The sequence below is a fragment of the Anguilla rostrata genome, chromosome 17, assembly GCF_018555375.3.
Source record: "Anguilla rostrata isolate EN2019 chromosome 17, ASM1855537v3, whole genome shotgun sequence".
Lineage (NCBI taxonomy): Eukaryota > Metazoa > Chordata > Actinopteri > Anguilliformes > Anguillidae > Anguilla > Anguilla rostrata.
The window spans coordinates 4,040,152-4,059,697 of NC_057949.1; the positions used below are offsets into that span (position 1 = coordinate 4,040,152).

Below are 19,546 nucleotides of genomic sequence, written 5' to 3' on the forward strand. Positions count from 1 at the left end.
TGGGAGATGTGTGGTGTCCCTCCCACAGTGATGCAGTGTGAAGCAGTGTGAAGCAGTGTGAAGCAATGTGACGCAGTGTGAAGCAGTGTGAAGCAGTGTGAAGCAGTGTGAAGCAGTGTGAAGCAGTGTGACACAGTGTGAAGCAGTGTGAAGCAATGTGAAGCAGTGTGAAGCAGTGTGACACAGTGTGAAGCAATGTGAAGCAGTGTGAAGCAGTGTGAAGCAATGTGAAGCAGTGTGAAGCAATGTGAAGCAATGTGATGCAGTGTGAAGCAGTGTGAAGCAATGTGACGCAGTGTGAAGCAGTGTGAAGCAGTGTGAAGCAATGTGATGCAGTGTGATGCAGTGTGAAGCAGTGTGAAGCAGTGTGACGCATGTGAAGCAGTGTTTGAAGCTTTCTCGTCAGCTGTCACTGCCAGTGTTTACAGGCAATGAAGGAAGAGAAGCAGTGTGACTGTAACAGACAGCTGTAATCATAGTGACACAAATGTGACGCTTAGAAGCACTGTGAAGCCACATTTCCTAGGTGAGAATGTGATGCCCTTACACATGTAAGCCAATGTGACTGTTCCCCATTAAAGGAGGATAAATGTAGAAGCCCGTGTTTTATCCAGCACGGTGACGAGCAGGTGAAGCAGTGTGAAGCAGTGTGAAGCAGTGTGACGCAGTGTGAAGCAGTGTGAAGCAGTGTGAAGCAGTGTTTACTGAAGCTTCTTCTTCCTCCAGGCTGCTCACTCTCCTGCCTGGGTGTTGCACTGCAGGCCCAAATGAAGGGAAGAGAAGGCTTATGTGTGACTGTTTTACACAGAACAGCTGCTAATATAGCCGACACAAACCCTGCGGCTACACTTAGAAAACACTAGGAAGGATTCCAACACATTTCCCTATTGGCTGAGAAGGCTATGCCATCTACACTAATCTAACCATATGGCCGTGTTTTTCCCTTCCTATTAAAGGAGGGAGTAAATTAATTAAAAGGCCCTGTGCTTCTAATGGATCACACGGCACTGGTCAGACTGCTCAGCAAGGGTGTAGTCTTAAGTGCTGATGTGCCTGTGCGGGGATCTAGGGTTTGCCTTTCTTCTAGCTGTGGATTTGGGCTCCCCAGTGCAGGCGGGATCTATATTATGTTCCTCTTCTCATTGGATCCCTGAGCTGTCAGTCATGAGAAGGCCAACCACAGCCGGTCCTAGGATTTTGGTGATACTTAGTAAAAATGAATGGGCCTATGCTATAAAAAGAGGAACATGCTGTGTTCCAAACAAAGACCCAAGAAGCCAAGTGAGGTGAGTTAACTGGGTAATTAGCTGCTTTAATTGATCAAGTAAGTGTTGAGTAACAACAAAAACCAGGAGACCCTGAGACTTTCTAGGACATGGACTGGCTTGGACATACAGTGTTTATGCTAGTGGCTGGTTCTATGGCCTAAAGCCAGCCTGCCCCCCCACCCCCACCCCCCCACAGCCCCCAACACACACACACAGGGCACACTGCCCACAAAAGTTCCAGCCATAGGCTTCCTCTTTACGTGAATAAGGGACCGGAGAAGATGGCCTCCATTTGAACCTGAGCGTATTTGTGCAGTTGCTCGGTTTTTTGGTTGGTTGCCAGCGCACAAACGAGCCAGGACGGTCAGCGCAAAGTTTCCCGGATCCATTACTGGTAAATGGCACGAAGGCACACACAGCTGGTTGGCAGGGAGAGAGAACCATCCCATTACAAACTGCCCTGTCATTTTGGCCACGTTTTCTCAGAGCTGTTGGTTCTGCGGGTAATTCCTTTTGTCTCCTCCAGCTGTGGGCCTGCACTATCGTTTGACGCACATTTCCTCAGCTGGGCATTTCTCCTGGAAATATCACGCGGGCTGACAGTTCCTTGTTGGCTTTTTTAAATTGGCTTTGTTGTCACTGGGCAATAGCGAATCTCCCTCTCTTTGGGAGACGGCGGTGTTGTTTTATAGTCCACCTCAGACTCAGCGAGTGCTGAGTCGGTTTGAATGCCACGTCTGTTGTCATAAGCATTATAAGTAAGACTCCAGTAAGCCACTTGTGTTGTCAAGCCTTTTAAAATATTTTCTTCCCGTCGCATCCAGCCTTGTCTCTTACGCAAGACACAGATAATTATGCGGAATAGATCCACCTTCCAATCACAACTAATAACAGTATCTTTATTACCTTGGCCTTTTTTTGTGTGTGTGGCATACGTCTGCTCTCCGGAGCCAGGAGCTGCATTCGGCTTTTCTCTCCTCCTCCTCCTAACGCATGAGTAATTGCCCTCCCCGGACGTAATTCTCATGCTAAAATATGCAGGTCCTCAGCAGCCGGTCGCCGCGGCGCCCGCGAGCCTCATCACCGCCTCGCGGGCGGCGCCGCGAGCCGGAGCCCGGGTTATCGCCGCTCGGCAGGCTCGGAGCCGCCATTGTTCGGCGCGGCGCCGAACTCGCCCGCCGACGTGCTCCTCCGCGCGTCTCTCCGCACTCTCTGTTAATAAACACGGCTCGAGCCGCGAGCCGCCGCAAGCGTCGAGGAGGAGAGACGCCGCGCCAAAATCGTCAGGAGAAGCAGACAATAGCCAGGCGGCGTCGTGTGACAGCGCTGTGTCGGGCTGGACTCGGCAGGTGTCCTGACAGGTAGCGCAGTGGCTAAAAACGCATCAAAAGTCGGCAGCTGCAGGTTAATTTGAGGCTGCTTCCTTTCGTCCTCTACCAACATGTTGTTATCATACTGTAGCCAATGAAAGCTATATTATACTAGACTATGCACACCAGGACTAGAAAGACTGCTTTTTGAAATGCTGTGAGTAAGCAGTCTGCTTAGAAATTTTGGCAAAAAACGCCACATTGATTCAGTACAACTAAATTTTATTTGTTTAGAGCTTTTTACAGAGACACTGTTGCAAGGACACTTTACAGAGGAAACAGAAAGGAAAATTTCTAAACCCCCAAAACTGAGGTAAGAAAAACACTCTACAGTTGGAAGAAAAGCACTCAAACGGTGCAAGAAAATCCACCCAGTGGGAAGAAATCTTGGGAGGAACCCAGCTAAAGAGGGGAACCCCTCCTCCAGTGGCCAGCCCGGTTTAATACTAAAGACAGAATGAGTGGTACCAGAATGTAATGAGAGATCTATCAGAAATCAGAAAAGGTTGGGCATCTTACAGTGCTAGGTATTAAACCAGCTGGTGAAACAGACAGTCCAAGTGAAGAAGTGTATATTAATATGCAGTTCAGAGGGGCCATCCAGGCCTCCAGGTTATGTCATGGCGTGGGCTTCAATCAGGAGAGAGCTGGAGAGGTCGGTGAATTCAGGGAGGGGGAATGGCCCCAGGGAAGAAAATAGAAAAAGAGAAGGTTGGGCAGCATATAATTATGAGATTAGCTGTTGCATATGTATAGACCTAAGCGTGCGTAATATGAAAAAGCCTCAGGGTGCTATGTAATGGGTGTACACAGCCGTGGGAGTGATCCTGGACTGACAGCGCCCCAAACAAGGCACAGAACAGCAAATATGAGCATTCACAAGCTGGCGACAGGCACCAGCGCAGTCAGCTCAGCTCAGATAGTAGCTCCGCGAAACCTGATTTGCCGTTCCCACGACATCCTAAAGGAAACGATCGACTAAAGTGGTACGTTTTGAGCCTCCACTTCAAGACAGAGAACTGAAGCCCGAACATACAAAGGGAGATTATTCTTAAAGGCAGGAGCTCTGTAAGAGAGGTCTTTACCTGCCGTTGTCATTTTAGATATACTTGGAATTTTCAAATAGCCAGCACCTTTCGAGTGAAGCAGTCTTGAAGGAGACTCAAGGATAAGTTGCTCTCTATGATATTCTGAAGCCAAACCATTTAAAGCTTTATACGTCAGGACTAGAAGCTTATTGTCAACCCTACGCTTAACAGGCAACCACTGAAGAGATGAGCGCGCCAGACTTACACGCTCACATTTCTTGTGTGTACCCTAGCAGCCTCATTCTGCATAATTCGGATGTCTCAAGGCTGAATTGCAGTGCAGCCAGAAAATAAAGCACAGCGGTAATCCAACCTGGAGGTTACAAAGGCATGAACCATTTTTTCATCATCCTGCAGGGACAATATCTTCCTTAATGTTGATATGTTCCTCAGGTGAAAAAAGGCTACTTTTGTGATATTTATTACTGTGGGCCTGAAAGGGGAGATCTGAATCAATATGAGCGACTGGTGAGTGAAAAATATTGTACAGGAAAGACAGGGACTCTGCACCAGGTGGAGATTGGTTCTGGGAATCAAAGTTGATGCACCAGATGGAGATTGTTTCTTAGAATCAAAATTGATGAACCAGGAGGAGATTGATTCTGAGAAGCAGTGTTGATGCACCAGGTGAAGATTGGTTCTGAGAATCAAAGTTGATGCACCAGATGGAGATTGTTTCTTAGAATCAAAATTGATGAACCAGGAGGAGATTGATTCTGAGAAGCAGTGTTGATGCACCAGGTGAAGATTGGTTCTGAGAGTCAGTGTCGATGCGCCAGGTGGAGTTTGGTTCTGAAGTGACAAATGCACTGGCTGGGAATGCAGTTTATAGAACATCAGAACACGCTTGCTGATGAGAATCATTTTCAGCATGCTTCACCCTCTGCTAACTTCTTGGAGGGAGAGCAGGTAGCACACGTCACCTCAGCTCCTCTCCAGAAATTCACCCCAGGCTTGGTGGGATTGGCGTGGTTGAGGCAATATCAACACCTCACAGCTTAAATTCAACACCAGCAACATTGTTAATAAAAGTAGCAGTTTTTTAGCATCGAGGCCAAAGCGCACCCAGTAAATCTGCAAGATCGGGCCCTGTGGGAAAACTGCAAGCCTCTGAGGACGGAAAGATTACAATGCATAATTTATTAGCTTAGCAGATGCTATTATGCTGTGTAGTTTACAGTGCATATAGCTCACGGTTGTACAGCTACGCGTTTGCTGATGTAACTAATGCCAAACTTCGTGCTCAAGGCTGCAGCTGTATTTTCCCGCCTGGGAAATGGTGTTCCAGCCCAGATCCTTAGCCTGAACCCGAGCCAGAAAATAGCTGGCATCGTGCAAGATTGTATTTCTCCACCTGAGATTTTGATCAACCGTCTAGTACCTGATACTTCCCTGTTGTCAAATTTGGCAAAAACAACTTGACTAACCTCATGAATTGCCCCTTGGGAAGAGTCAGTGGAGCAGGTTTGGAAAGAGAATGGAGCTGTGATACCCCAGGGGATTCTGGGAAATGCTCAGTGCATTTTTCAGCTACACAAACTGAAGACAAAGTACATTGTGGGTACATTTAAACTGGGCCTGTATTTGGCAGTGTGGTCCAGTGTTATTACATCCATCCCAGAGACTGCCAGTAACAGCCATTTTATCATGACACCATAAAAAGTCCAGGGTTCAGTTCAGCAAGTGAGGATTGAGGAAGACTTGTTGGCGAACAGCCAGGGGTATTTAGGATAAGGTCAAAGCGGGTCACTTGTTTCTCAAGGGGTGTTCCTCTGCTCGAATGATTTACTCTAACTGGGCTGAAATCATAAAAAGCTATAAAATTTTGTAGGAAATATTGATACTCTGCAAGCGATGAAATTGAAACGTGACGGTTGGCGAATATAAGACAAACGTGCTGAAACGTATTTAATCCTAATGCTCTTATAATTCGATGAAACACAGGAGCACCAAGAGCTGTATTGATCTCTCTCTGCATTCTGCAGCCCCCCCCCCACCCCCCTACTCACACGACTCTGCAGTAATTACACCCTCATTCCTGTCCATGCTGTTTGGTGCAGTGGGGCATTAAAATGCAGATCTTACTCTCCAGATATTCATTCAGCCATGTTCAAGACAGAGAGTGCAATTTCCTCTATAGGACATTTTGTCAATATAATAGCTTTATTGTGTTTGCTTTTTGTTTTGTTTCGTTTTCTTCTTAGAAAATTAGCTCGGTATGAGGAGCTGATGTATTTCTTTCGGGGCAAAATAAAACACGGACGATAGAACACTGCTTTTATTTTCCCCAGTGGAGATTGGCAGAGGCATGTAGATTCATTCGAACGGGGTTTCCGTGGTTCTTGTAATTAAAATAGATAAGGAATAAGAGAGAAAACAGATCTCATTCGAAAGGTAGGACAGCTTTAGTGGAAAAAGCCATTAGTGCTGCGTAGGACTTGCCACACAGAACTGAGATTTCTGGCGAGAAGTGTACAATATCAGTGATATTTAAAAAATCTTTTTCATTACAAAGACACACCTGCGTGTTATGTAATTCTGAATCTGTGGTGCTGAGAATCTTTTAGTGATTATAATTAATAATAAACAGTACTTAATAACAAGCATTCTCCTTTAGCAGTGACTACGTCTTTAAAAACAGTGCTATCCACATGTTTTATAACACCTTTCTACTTCTCAAACCCCCAAAACAAAGCCTTTTTAAGAGGTTGTGCACACAAATGACCAATAAATAGTGGCTCACTTTCAATTCAAATAAAATAAACACCCATAAAATGGCCATTATCCCTTGACTGCTTTTTTTTCCTTTTCATTTCTGTTTTTATTACTCTCTGGCCAAGCCAAAAACAAAACTCGGGCCACCCCCTCAAATAAAAAATTAAGAAAATGCTTTATTGGCATTGAATAATATTACTACTATCTATGCATAAGCTGCTTATTTGGTTAGGGTCAGAGGGGGGCTGGAGCCAATCACAGAATGCACAGAATACATCCTGGCCAATTTGCCAATCCATCGCAGAGCCCACAAACCATTCACTCACACATTCATATCTTCTTAGTGTCCAATTTTTAGTGTCCAATTTGCTTACTGCATGTCTTTGGCAACCAGAATACCCAGTACCCATGTGGACATGAAGAGAACATGCAAAGTCCACGCAGAAAGGCCCTTAGTTGGGATTCAAACTCAGTAGCTTCTTGCTGTGCTATTCATGGCACGACAGTGGCACTACTACTACTACCACTACAACAATAATATACTACTACAGTAATGAACTTCTACTACTTGTACTTCTGGTACTAGCACTACAACAATAATATACTACTACAAATACTGCAGTAATGTACTACTATTATTACTACTACTATTTGCACTACAATCACTACAACAATATTATTCTACTACTAATACTACAGTAATGTACTAGTACTATAATAATAATAATAATAATAATAATAATAATAATAATAATAATAATAATAATAATAATAATAATAATAGACAATTCCTGCAGATATTGTGAAGTGTGGTTGCCACCAATGCAAAGTTGACTTTGTGCTGAACAGAGTGAACAGTGTCTGTAGTATGAGCAGAAACAGAGTATTGTGTATGTGCTATAATATCACGACAACAAGGCAATTTGCGACACATAGGTGGTTGATATGGAGATCTAGGCAGTTGCTAGTGTGTTGCTAGGTGGTAGCTAAGGTGTTGTATGCGGTTGCTAGGGTGTTCTAGGAGGCTAGGGTTACGGTTACAGCTAGGGTTAGGGTTTGGGTTATGGCTAAGGATAGGGCTAGGTTTACAGCTAGGGTTAAGGTTAGGTTTACAGATACCATTAGGGTTAGGGTTAGAGTTAGGGTTACAGCTAGAGTTAGGGTTAGGGTTACTGTTAGGATTAGGGTTAGGCTTAGGGTTAAAGCTAGGGTTAGGGTTAGGGATACAGGTAGGGTTAGGGTTAAGCTTAGGGTTACAGTTAGGGTTAGGGTTACAGCTAGGATTAGGGTTACAGCGAGGGTTAGGGTTAGGGTAACAGATAGGGTTAGGGTTACATCTAGGGTTTGGGATAAGGTTAGGGTTACAGCCAGGTTTTGGGTTAGAGTTATGGCTAGATTTCGGGTTAGGGTTAGTGTTAGCGTTACAGCTAGAGTAAGGGTAAGGGTTACAGCTAGGATTAGGGTTAGGGTTAGTTAGGGTTACAGCTAGGTTTAGGGTTAGGGTTACAGCTAGGGTTAGGGTTAGGGTTACAACTAGGGTTAGGGTGAATGTTATAGCTTGGGTTAGGGTTAGTGTTACAGCTAGGTTAGGGTTAGGGTTAGGGTTAAAGCTAGGGTTAGGGTTAGGGTTCCAGCTAGGGTTAAGAGTTAGGGTTACAGCTAGGGTTAGCGTTACAGCTAGAGTTAGGGTTAGGGTTACTGTTAGGATTAGGGTTAGGTTTAGGGTTAAAGCTAGGGTTAGGGTTAGGGTTACAGCTAGGGTTAGGATTTGAGTTACAGCTAGGGTTAGGGTTGGGGTTATAGCTAGTGTTCGGGTTAGGGTTGCCAAAGGCAATCACACTAATTAATGATGATAATAATAATATAATAATAAAAATAGTAGTAGTAGTAGTAGTAATAATAATAATAATAATAATAGTAATAATAATAATAATAATAGCAGTAATAATAATAATAATAAGACTATTGCTCTCTCTCCTCAGATGAGCAGTAAGCGCTCCAGCAGTTTTCGGCGGGCCATAGCCAGTGGGCGGCGTTCGCTGCACAGGGACATTCTGCTGGACGAAGCTGGCCTGGGCGTGTACAAGCGCTTCGTGCGCTACGTGGCCTATGAGATCTTACCCTGCGAGTCCCACCGCCGCTGGTACTTCCACCAGAACCACCTGTGCCCGCCGCCCGTCTTCATGGCCGTGATTACGGTCATTCAGGTAAACCTCTCTTCATTACCGCCAACACCGTCATTCAGGTAAACCTCTCTTCATTACCGCCAACACCGTCATTCAGGTAAACCTCTCTTCATTACCGCCAACACCGTCATTCAGGCGAGGGAATCAACAGCGGCTGTAAGTAAAACATCTATTTTTAGAAATCCTAATGAGAACAGTTTTTTTTTTTTAAACTGACAATTATGTAACCATGGCAGCTTTAAATCTATTGGTCATTGGTTCCTCTTCGTCGTTCGCTTTGATTTTCGTGTGGGGAGGGGTGTCAGCGTCTTAATCCAACCGGACAGAAGTCCTTCTGCTTTCTGTGCACGCTCAACGATCCCCACCCACTGAGGCGAAAGACTTATATGAAATCAATGTTTCAGAAAAGGGGAGCACGGTACAAATAACCCCGGAGCACTCGCGCTGCATTAAAAATAACTCTGGCAGAACAATCCCTCTGGCTCCACTAATTACCAGACTCCGGCGAGGCTCCCCCCGAGCGATTACGGAGGGAAATTGAGTGAAGTCGAAGATAATGGCGGCGACTTTGGCCAACGAAAGCTGTCTGGGAGGGAGGATGACCCTAACCCGGACGGGCGTGGACCCGCGTGGGGGGTGGCCCTTTGCTAAAATACCGCAAACGCCTTCCGTGTTGTGTGATAAGGACGGGACCCGCTCGTCCTCCGTGTTGTTGACTCAGAGGAAAACGCGCGCTTGTCTTCCTCAAATTTATGTGAAACGCGGGAGAAGGGTGCTGATTGCTGAACTTGTAAAGAGACTGCTGAGCTGTCGTTGTGAAGGGAAAAAAAAACCGACGCACGCATTTATTTGTAAGTCAAACCGAAAGACAAACTTGGACTGACTCCAGGCCCACAGTATAGTCGTACCCCTCGTACAGCGCAATAGTCGTACCCCTCGTACAGCGCTATAGTCGTACCCCTCGTACAGCGCTATAGTCGTACTCCTCGTACAGCGCAATAGTCGTACCCCTCGTACAGCGCTATAGTCGTACCCCTCGTACAGCGCTATAGTCGTACCCCTCGTACAGCGCTATAGTCGTACCCCTCGTACAGCGCTATAGTCGTACTCCTCGTACAGCGCAATAGTCGTACAGCGCTATAGTCGTACAGCGCTATAGTCGTACCCCTCGTACAGCACTATAGTCGTACAGCGCTATAGTCGTACCCCTCGTACAGCGCTATAGTCGTACTCCTCGTACAGCGCAATAGTCGTACCCCTCGTACAGCGCTATAGTCGTACCCCTCGTACAGCGCTATAGTCGTACCCCTCGTACAGCGCTATAGTCGTACCCCTCGTACAGCGCTATAGTCGTACCCCTCGTACAGCGCAATAGTCGTACAGCGCAATAGTCGTACCCCTCGTACAGCGCAATAGTCGTACCCCTCGTACAGCGCTATAGTCGTACAGCGCTATAGTCGTACCCCTCGTACAGTGCAATAGTCGTACAGTGCAATAGTCGTACCCCTCGTACAGCGCAATAGTCGTACAGCGCAATAGTCGTACCCCTCGTACAGCGCTATAGTCGTACCCCTCGTACAGCGCTATAGTCGTACCCCTCATACAGCGCTATAGTCGTACAGCGCTATAGTCGTACCCCTCGTACAGCGCTATAGTCGTACCCCTCGTACAGCGCTATAGTCGTACAGCGCTATAGTCGTACCCCTCGTACAGCGCTATAGTCGTACCCCTCGTACAGCACTATAGTCGTACAGCGCAATAGTCGTACCCCTTTGACAGCGCTATAGTCGTACAGCGCAATAGTCGTACCCCTCGTACAGTGCAATAGTCGTACAGCGCTATAGTCGTACCCTCGTACAGCGCAATAGTCGTACAGCGCTATAGTCGTACCCCTCGTACAGCGCAATAGTCGTACCCCTCGTACAGCACTATAGTCGTACCCCTCGTACAGCACTATAGTCGTACCCCTCGTACAGCGCTATAGTCGTACCCCTCGTACAGCAGTATAGTCATACCCCTCTTACAGCACTATAGTCGTACAGCGCTATAGTCGTACCCCTCGTACAGCGCTATAGTCGTACCCCTCGTACAGCGCTATAGTCGTACCCCTCGTACAGCGCTATAGTCGTACCCCTCGTACAGCACTATAGTCGTACAGCGCAATAGTCGTACCCCTTTGACAGCGCTATAGTCGTACAGCGCAATAGTCGTACCCCTCGTACAGTGCAATAGTCGTACAGCGCTATAGTCGTACCCCTCGTACAGCGCAATAGTCGTACAGCGCTATAGTCGTACCCCTCGTACAGCGCAATAGTCGTACCCCTCGTACAGCACTATAGTCGTACCCCTCGTACAGCACTATAGTCGTACCCCTCGTACAGCGCTATAGTCGTACCCCTCGTACAGCAGTATAGTCGTACCCCTCATACAGCGCACAGTTCTGTGGTAACGGTCCCGTTTTTGACCCTGCGTCTCTTCCCTCCAGATCATCGTGTTCCTCTGCTATGGCGTCATGCTGAACAAGTGGGTGCTGCAGACCTACCAGCCGGAGTTCATGAAGAGCCCCCTAGTGTATCACCCTGGCCATCGCGCCCAGGTGTGGCGCTTCTTCAGCTACATGTTCATGCATGTTGGGTAAGAGACCACGCCCTCAGAGAAGGCCACGCCCTCAACGATGACCACACCCACAGAGAAGGCCACGCCCTCAGAGAAAGCCACACACTCAAACTTGGCCACACCCTCAGACTCACTCTGCATGATGTTTGCAAGATTATAATAAGCATTTGTAAGCTTATAATCTTATTTGTACAGGGAGTATTTCCTTAGCTAGTTTAATAAATTCAGGCTTACTTGAAGAATAGTCTCATTCTTGTTTCATGACAAGTAAAGTTAATATGATCAGCTGACTGAAGCCACTTGTTCACTTGAGCAAACATGCATATTGCATCTTTAAATCTGTGCAAGATAATCATTGATTGCTGAAATATAACAGAAAAGCTGCCCTCAAGTCAGCAAAATACTTAATTGAAGTTTGAGAAAACTATGATGGCTACCTGGCAGGATGAAGAAGACTTATGTGAAACTATATAATAGTATAATAAACTATATGAATCAATAATCATTGTGTATCATAATGAGCATATATGTCCTATTAACTACTCCTACAATTGAAGGGATTTACACTTATTGGGCCTCATTCACAAAAATGTTCTTAAATTATTCTTACTTTAGTTCTTAAAAATGTTCCTAGGAAAACCAATATGAGATTCATGACACATGTGCAGACCTTAGTTTTTTTGCATATCCCAGGTATATGAGATGATGAATGCTGGCTGTTTGTTAATTTTATGCGGAATCCTGTTCATGAGATTAGAATAAGGAAACAGTCATGAACAAATACAGATTAGAAAAAAAATTATGAATGCCGAAATGTTCTCGGAAACGTTCTTATACGCTGTTTATGATCAAATGTGATCGTGTACATGTTTCGTGAATGAGGTCCATTGCTTGTCTATTCCATCTAAATGTGGACAGGAATCTAGGGACTCAGGATAACACAGTTAAATTATATTTATAAAACTGTGCAGTCACAGTGAAAGTCCTCTGTTGAGGATATGTTTCTACTGTAAATTACTTTTAAATGGATTTATACACACGTTTATAGGATTATTCCATCCCAGGAATTCACATATCCACTTACATTCATTTAGAAAGCATTAACTTTGAATGCTACTTGAATCCTCTCTACCCTATAGCCACAGTGCAAGTGACAATGCAGTTTCTATCAAAGTGGCATCGATTTTATGAGAATCAAGATGTGATTTTCTTAGTCAGGGTGGCTCCATTTTTAACTGTCTGCCACAAAGACCTGGAGTTAGGCTGTTATATTACAGGTATAAGATCCCAGATGTGTTACCACAAAAACAAACATGACTATTCGTAAGATCTGTTTCAGCTGGAGAGCCAGCGTTGTTCTGCAACATTTATCATGGTCAACAGCCCAAATCATTAATCACGCCCAAACTCTTCAATCTTGCATTGTGAAACACTCCCTGGTTTAAATGCACAAATTGTATGACATTACACAATCCATCTTTTTGTTTTAAGTAATTAATTCAAACACATACACATAATTTACACATAGAGCACTTTCATTTTAAAGCTGACTGAAGGAACTCGTACAGTAGATTGTTGGCAGATGCAAGACAGAACTCAGTAGTACTGAAGAACTTTAATGCCATGCTTATAAAAAAACCAGGTCAAACATGAGCCAAATAATGTATAAATGCACAGTTAATGCTGTCCCTGCTACAAATATTTCCTGTGCAGGTGTAAATGAGTTGAATGCTGTTCAGTGGCCTGAGACGTTTGTTTTTAGCGCCCCCTGCAGGTTTGGATGACTTGCGTGTTGTTGATTGGCCTGAGATTTGTTTGTTTGTGCTCCTCCGCCCGCAGGCTGGAGCAGCTGGGCTTCAATGCGCTGCTGCAGCTGATGATCGGAGTTCCTCTGGAGATGGTGCACGGGATCCTGCGCATCAGCCTGCTCTACATGGCCGGGGTGGTGGCAGGTGAGTCCCGCCCCTGGGTCGTCTGGGGAACACTTAACCTCACACACACCCCTCTGGAGCTTCTCCTGGGCCTGTGGCCGAGGGGTCCTGCTGTGCTTCACGCGGTTTGGAGGGAGGCGATGGGGGTTGTGGGTTAGCAATGAAAGCCATTTGTGAATGGGCAAAAATACACATAGATATACCGTGCATAGAATTAAAAATACTGTCGGAAAAACTGGAGGTTACCTTGGCTCAGAGGTATAAACCATGCAAAACGGAAGCAGGCATGCCACATTGCGTATGAAATGCACACGAGCAAATACTCATTTTAAATGTGTGCGCGTGTGAAACACTGCCCATTCCAGGGCTCAATGTACTGATCTTTTTTTGGGTGAAATCCACGTCTGGCTCACTGTCAAATACAACCCTCTTGGCCCCTACTCAATCCACTGGGTGTAGCAGCTGCATTTACTCAATGAAGGATATGTGTGACCAATCACATGCTTTTGGATACATTTTTCAAGTTTTTTTAGACATTTCAATTTCAGATAATTTTTTGATTAAAAAAAATATTTAGATATTTAGATTTGAAGTTCCTGATGACCTGACAAATTTTGCATTGGCTGGGATAATGACATTAATGGCTTATAAGAGTACTGCAGGTGGGCCAGCAAATCTGTCCCAGAAAGGAGACAGAAACTTTCTTTAATAATAGTTTGAATTCATTAGGGAAAGTGAGCCTATGGCAACTTGAGAGTTAACCTATAGCAGCCATTGAAAAGCAAGCAGGTCATAAGAAGTCTCTGTAAATACATAAAATGGGCTTCACTGGCACTGTCTGGCCCAAACAAAAACACACTGTAAAGCTGAAATGGTACTTCAAAAAATCCCAAGAACTATAACTTTTAACAACAAAATCAGCCTTCTGCTTTCCATATCAACACGCCCTGTGGTTAGGGATTTTATTTTGCTTTTGGTTTCCATTTTCTTATATTTGATTTGTATCTGCTGGCTTGTCTTTGAGGCTTTGAGGCTTTCATTCAATAAGATTACAGGGAACACAGTTCAATTTCTTCTTGTGTCTTCCTTCTGTGTACTTCTGATGTGAGATTTTGTCAATAATTACATTTACCCATCAACAATCATGTCCAATGCTCAGGCAGTTTTATTGCTGTAAATATTACAAGCAAAAGTCGAACAAATCATTTTCTATAAGCCACTTTTTTCAGTTGTTTTTTGTTTTGTTTGGCTGGCTCAAATCATCCATCCAAAGGAAAGCAAACGTCCTTACTTACACACAGTATGGAAGTGATTTAACATTACATGCTATCCTCATACTTATTTTTGATTTATATATTCTGTGACACTATGCAATTAATAAATAAATAAAACGCTCGTTGAGAGTGATGGAGCAACAGATGTTAAGTCTGTGTGTTTAAGGATCTATAGTTCATACCCGCTCATCCTGATCAGGATCGCGGGGGGTGCTGTCCCAGCGTGCATTGGGTGAGAGGCAGGAATACACCCTGGACAGGTCACCAATCTATCACAGGGCACACCCCTGACTCACACACTCATACCTAGGGGCAATTTAGAGTCTCCAATTAGCCTAGCTGCATGTCTTTGGACTGGAGAAAACCGGATTACCCGGAGGAACATAGGGAGAGCATGCAAACTCCACACAGAAGGCCAGGATTCAAGCCTTCTTGCTGTGAGGTGGCCATGCATCCCACTGCACCCCCGCCCACAGTACATCTTTCAAAAACTTTTTATTTCCCCAGTGTGTTCTGTTCTGATTTCTTTTTGCATGTTTCTCTGTTTGTTTAAAGGAAGGGTAAAGTCAGAACCTAGATCAGCGCTCCATATGTGCTTAGTGGCCATGATATGCTTGATATGTTAAATATGTTTAAGCTTGTGCCCTCACGGAGTATAGGAAGCGCACAAGTTGAGGACTGCAGTGTTTAAACTGAGATGCAGACATTCAACTTGGGAAGGTGCTGAATGAAATCGGGACTGTGCAGCAGCCTGGAGAAGCTCAGTATGACAGCATTCTGGGAATGGGTTTATTTAAATCGGTGCTCTTTGTGTGGATCATCCTCCCTGTCATTATTACGGAGCCATTATGAAATGTGACAGAAGTGTCACTCACTGAGACCACGATTAGGACAAACCTACTCACAGTGATATTAAACTACATCCTTTACCCTGACATTATTGCAAAGACAAATGTCACTGGCACTAGATACATGAGTGATTTTTGTGGAGATCATTTGACTTTTCTTTTGAAGCTGAATAACCTCTTGATACCGTTAAACCCGTCTTTAAAGAGGACTAGTTAAACGGGCGGCATAACATCAGCACCTGCAAATAACTGTGTCCTCCGAGAGTTTTACTCCACTTGAACTGCTGTTCTGTCGGAGCCAAGGCTAACGGCGTTAATGGAACTGCCAGTGTGAGGAGAGAAAGAGAGATGATGAGGAGAGATAGAGCACTCTCTTCCCCTCGTGGAAATACCAGCTACCAGCCTAAGATGGATTCCAGCTGGAACCGGCTTCTGCTCTAGCTGCGTACCATCTGGAATTTGGTGAAGGCCGGTTTTCGGTACCAAGCTGGCCCGCCAGCTGGGCATGGCCTTGCCAGCACGTTTGCTCTCTTGACCATCTTGTTTGCCAGCTTGACCATCTCCAAACCATGTTTGAAAACCATCTGGACCAGCTTAAAGCCAGCCTTGAACCAAGCTGGAATTTCCACCAGGATTCATTCCATTACATTACAGGCATTTAGCAGACTCTCTTATCCAGAGCGACTCGCCCAACTTTTTACATAGCATTTACATTATATTTATTTATACAGCTGGATATAATACTGAAGCAATGCAGGTGAAGTACCTTGCTCAAGGGTACAACGACAGTGTCCTACCCGGGAATCGAACCTGTGACCTTTAGGTTACAAGCCCAGTTCCTTACCCACTGCTACACTCCCGGTCCAGCTCTCCTGTCCGTTCTACGTAGAAGATGGACGAGTGCTGTTCAGAGGAAGTTCTGAGCTCCTGCATACTGAGTTTGAGATCCAGCTGCTGGCTGCCTGCATACATCGAATTTGTGAAAGACCGGTCTGCCGGCCTCCTGGCATCCTGCCAACTGCTTTCTTGACCATCTTTCTTGCCCTGCCATCTCCAAACATGTTTGAAAACCATCTGCAGCTACCGCCTTGAAACCCAAACTGAATTTCTAAACCAGTTGTGTCCTTACATACATTTCAGGCTTTACAGATTACCAGTCTGCTGGCCCCGCATTTACTATATCTTTTAGACAGCTGTTATACTGAAGCAATGCAGGTGAGTACCTAGTCAGGGTACACAACCATGCTCCTACCAGGCTCGACCTGTGACCTTTAGGTTACAAGCCAGTTCCTTACCCTGCTACACTCGGTCCAGCTCTCCTGTCGCTCTCGCAAAATGACGAGTGCTGTTCAGAGGAAGTTCTGAGCTCCTGCATACTCGAATGCTTTCTGAGACCAGTCTGCTGGCTCCTGCATACTCGAGTGCTTTCTGAGACCAGTCTGCTGGCTCCTGCATACTCGAATGCTTTCTGAGACTAGTCTGCTGGCTCCTGCATACTCGAGTGCTTTCTGAGACCAGTCTGCTGGCTCCTGCATACTCGAGTGCTTTCTGAGACCAGTCTGCTGGCTCCTGCATACTCGAGTGCTTTCTGAGACCAGTCTGCTGGCTCCTGCATACTCGAGTGCTTTCTGAGACCAGTCTGCTGGCTCCTGCATACTCGAGTGCTTTCTGAGACCAGTCTGCTGGCTACGGGCCTCCTCCACACTCCAGTAGCAGGTTATTCATCTTCCTCATCCTCACTTGCGTATAATTGGTGGCAGTGACTCAAATCTTGCCTGGGGCATTGATTGCACTACCATGTGAATGCGCTGGAGGTAAGAGTCAAGTAAATCACCCTCTTCTGCTCCCAGTTTCAGGCATGTTGGGGGTGTAGAGGGAGAGCTGCAGAGAGGTATAGGCTGCACGGTGGCCGTAGCCTTGCGTAATTAAGACAGATTTCACAGCAGTGTCACGTGAGCCTCTGGGAAGGCCCGAGGAGTTAATGAGTCGTGATCGCCAGAGCTGGTGCCAGGAAAAGGCCCACCTGCCCTGGGAAGGAGTTTCCCACCCCCACCTGGCCCAAACAGACACGGGACACTCGCAACATTCAGGGAGCCCCTCTTTACAAAGTCAGGAGTGATACAAATGGGGGTGCCCGTCTTGGACCCTGCCCGGTCCGTGCGTTGAAAGCGTCATTGCGGCAGAACACTCAACGCTGCCTTGAATTCTGTTGGGGAATCTGCAGTGAGACAGTGCAGTAGTATCAATCAGGGACGCACCCAATGGCTGTGCTGTTAATACATACGCACTCAGTGCTGTGCACTATTAATGTGCAAAAACCAATGCCCTGTGCTGTTAAAAATTACAGACAAATGCCCCATGCTGTTAATGCACACTCACCCAATATCTTGTCCTATTAATATAATATATACACACCCAGTGCCGTGATCTATCAGTATATACACACTCAATATACACTGCGCTATTAATAAATGCACGTCTAATGTCTTGCTCTATTAATAAATACACTCAATGCTGTGCAATATTAATAAATGTACACCTAATGTCTTGGCTGTTATCATACACACACCCAATGCTCTGTGCTATCAATATATACACGCACGATGCCCTGCTCTATTAATGAATGCACGCTCAATGCCGTAAGCTATTAATAAATGCACGCCTAATGTCTTGGCAGCTATTATACACACACGCAAAGCCCTGTGCTATTAATATTTACACACCCACTGCCTGCACTGTTTAAGTAAACACAACCAGTGCCCGGTACTTTTAATAGAGAAGTCCCTGATGTGTTTCAATGTCTCTCAGTGTCAGAGTGGAACTTCACTATGAATTAGCTCAGCACTTGTGTACGGTGCGATCTGCTTTTGTATTCAGGTGAAAAGCTGGTCTTTTTATAGCACGCGACGATTGCAAGGGTGAGACTGTATGCAAACAGAAGGGTTTATCGCCCCCGAATCGAAACATTAGTCAAAGAGACGTGGCTTCCCTTTCACCGCGAAAGACCGTTTTTCTCAGCAACGCTACAGTCACTCAATCTGCACGCATTACTGTTGTGGGGGTAGTGCCCTGAGCTCACACTTTATAATAAACTGTTATGGAAATAGTTTCATAGAGCATTGAGGGATGGTTATATTTTCAGATTCTGTACAGCTGCAATAAATTGCCAGTGCATTTATGAATTTAACTAGCCGGGGTTTTTCTCTCTCATCTTCTGAAGGCTTCCAGGTCCACTGCTGTGTTTTTTCTTTTTTTTTGGTACCCATTAGCTTCATTTGCCTTGCAAGCTGGCAAACATACTGTATCGTCTGAGAAGTATAATTCTGTGCGAAATGGAATCACTTTTAATGTAGAGGGGCGGTATAAGGCCTGGGGGTCCACAAAGGTACTGTAGGGGGTCCGCATTTATGCTCTCAGCATACCCCCGACCACCTATGGTTCACGTACTCTGTAAAAACTTTATACCTATTCTTTAAATATATCCCTTTAAACTCTTGACCTTGTGATGGGGGTCCCCAGGAGGCCTTCAAGCCGGGTTTGGGGTTCCCTGGTGTGAAGTGTCAGCTCCGGGTAATGAAACCTGAGCCGGAGTCTGTAGACCTTCAGCTCTGTTTGGATGACTGTAATATTCACACAATCCTCCTGTGGCCCAAACCTGCACATATTCATAATAAAGTGACGGAGAGGATCCAGGATTCTTTCGCAGAGCTATTCTGGGACTTCCAGTTTTATTATCATTTTTCGGGAACGTTCTGCCTGAATCGTGAACTCGATTAAGTTTAATAGGTTCTTACTGCAAAATCACCTGCACCAATCAGAGCACCTTGTCCCAAGATGACCGAAAGAAACAAAAAGAAAATGAACACCCGCACCCACCCGCTCACCCACCCACCCACACGCTCAGACTGCCAAACTGCACCTGTCAAATTTGCACACAAAAAAAGGAAATCAAGAAGGAAGCAGAATTATATTCTTGAGAGGAGCTCGTCGGAGTGATTGAAATTCCACGCAGACAAACTGCTCCTGCAGCCTCCACAGTTTAACCAAGCGATGGTGGGAGGCAGTCTCTGGGGACTCAGGATCAGGAAGCACAAGACACCGTCATATGAGGGGTTATTTTTAGAGCGCCCCCTTTTAAAACACTCGGTGGGTGTTTTCCCCCGAGGCATTTTCATTTATACAAACTGCATTTTTTTTTACTGCTTGAACAATATTTTGAAAAAAAATTTTGTATTTTTTTAAAAGTTGTT

At 45.4% G+C, this 19,546-nt stretch overlaps 1 protein-coding gene across 1 annotated transcript in view; it reads left to right on the top strand.

The window, feature by feature from the left end:
- Window positions 1–19,546, top strand: part of LOC135243735 (rhomboid-related protein 1-like) — a 55,927-nt gene that overhangs the window by 16,221 nt on the left and 20,160 nt on the right. Inside the window, exons 3-5 of the mRNA XM_064315735.1 lie at window positions 8,424–8,648; window positions 11,113–11,261; window positions 13,083–13,195. Coding sequence (XP_064171805.1) covers window positions 8,424–8,648; window positions 11,113–11,261; window positions 13,083–13,195 — 487 coding nt within the window. The remainder of the gene's footprint in view (window positions 1–8,423; window positions 8,649–11,112; window positions 11,262–13,082; window positions 13,196–19,546) is intronic.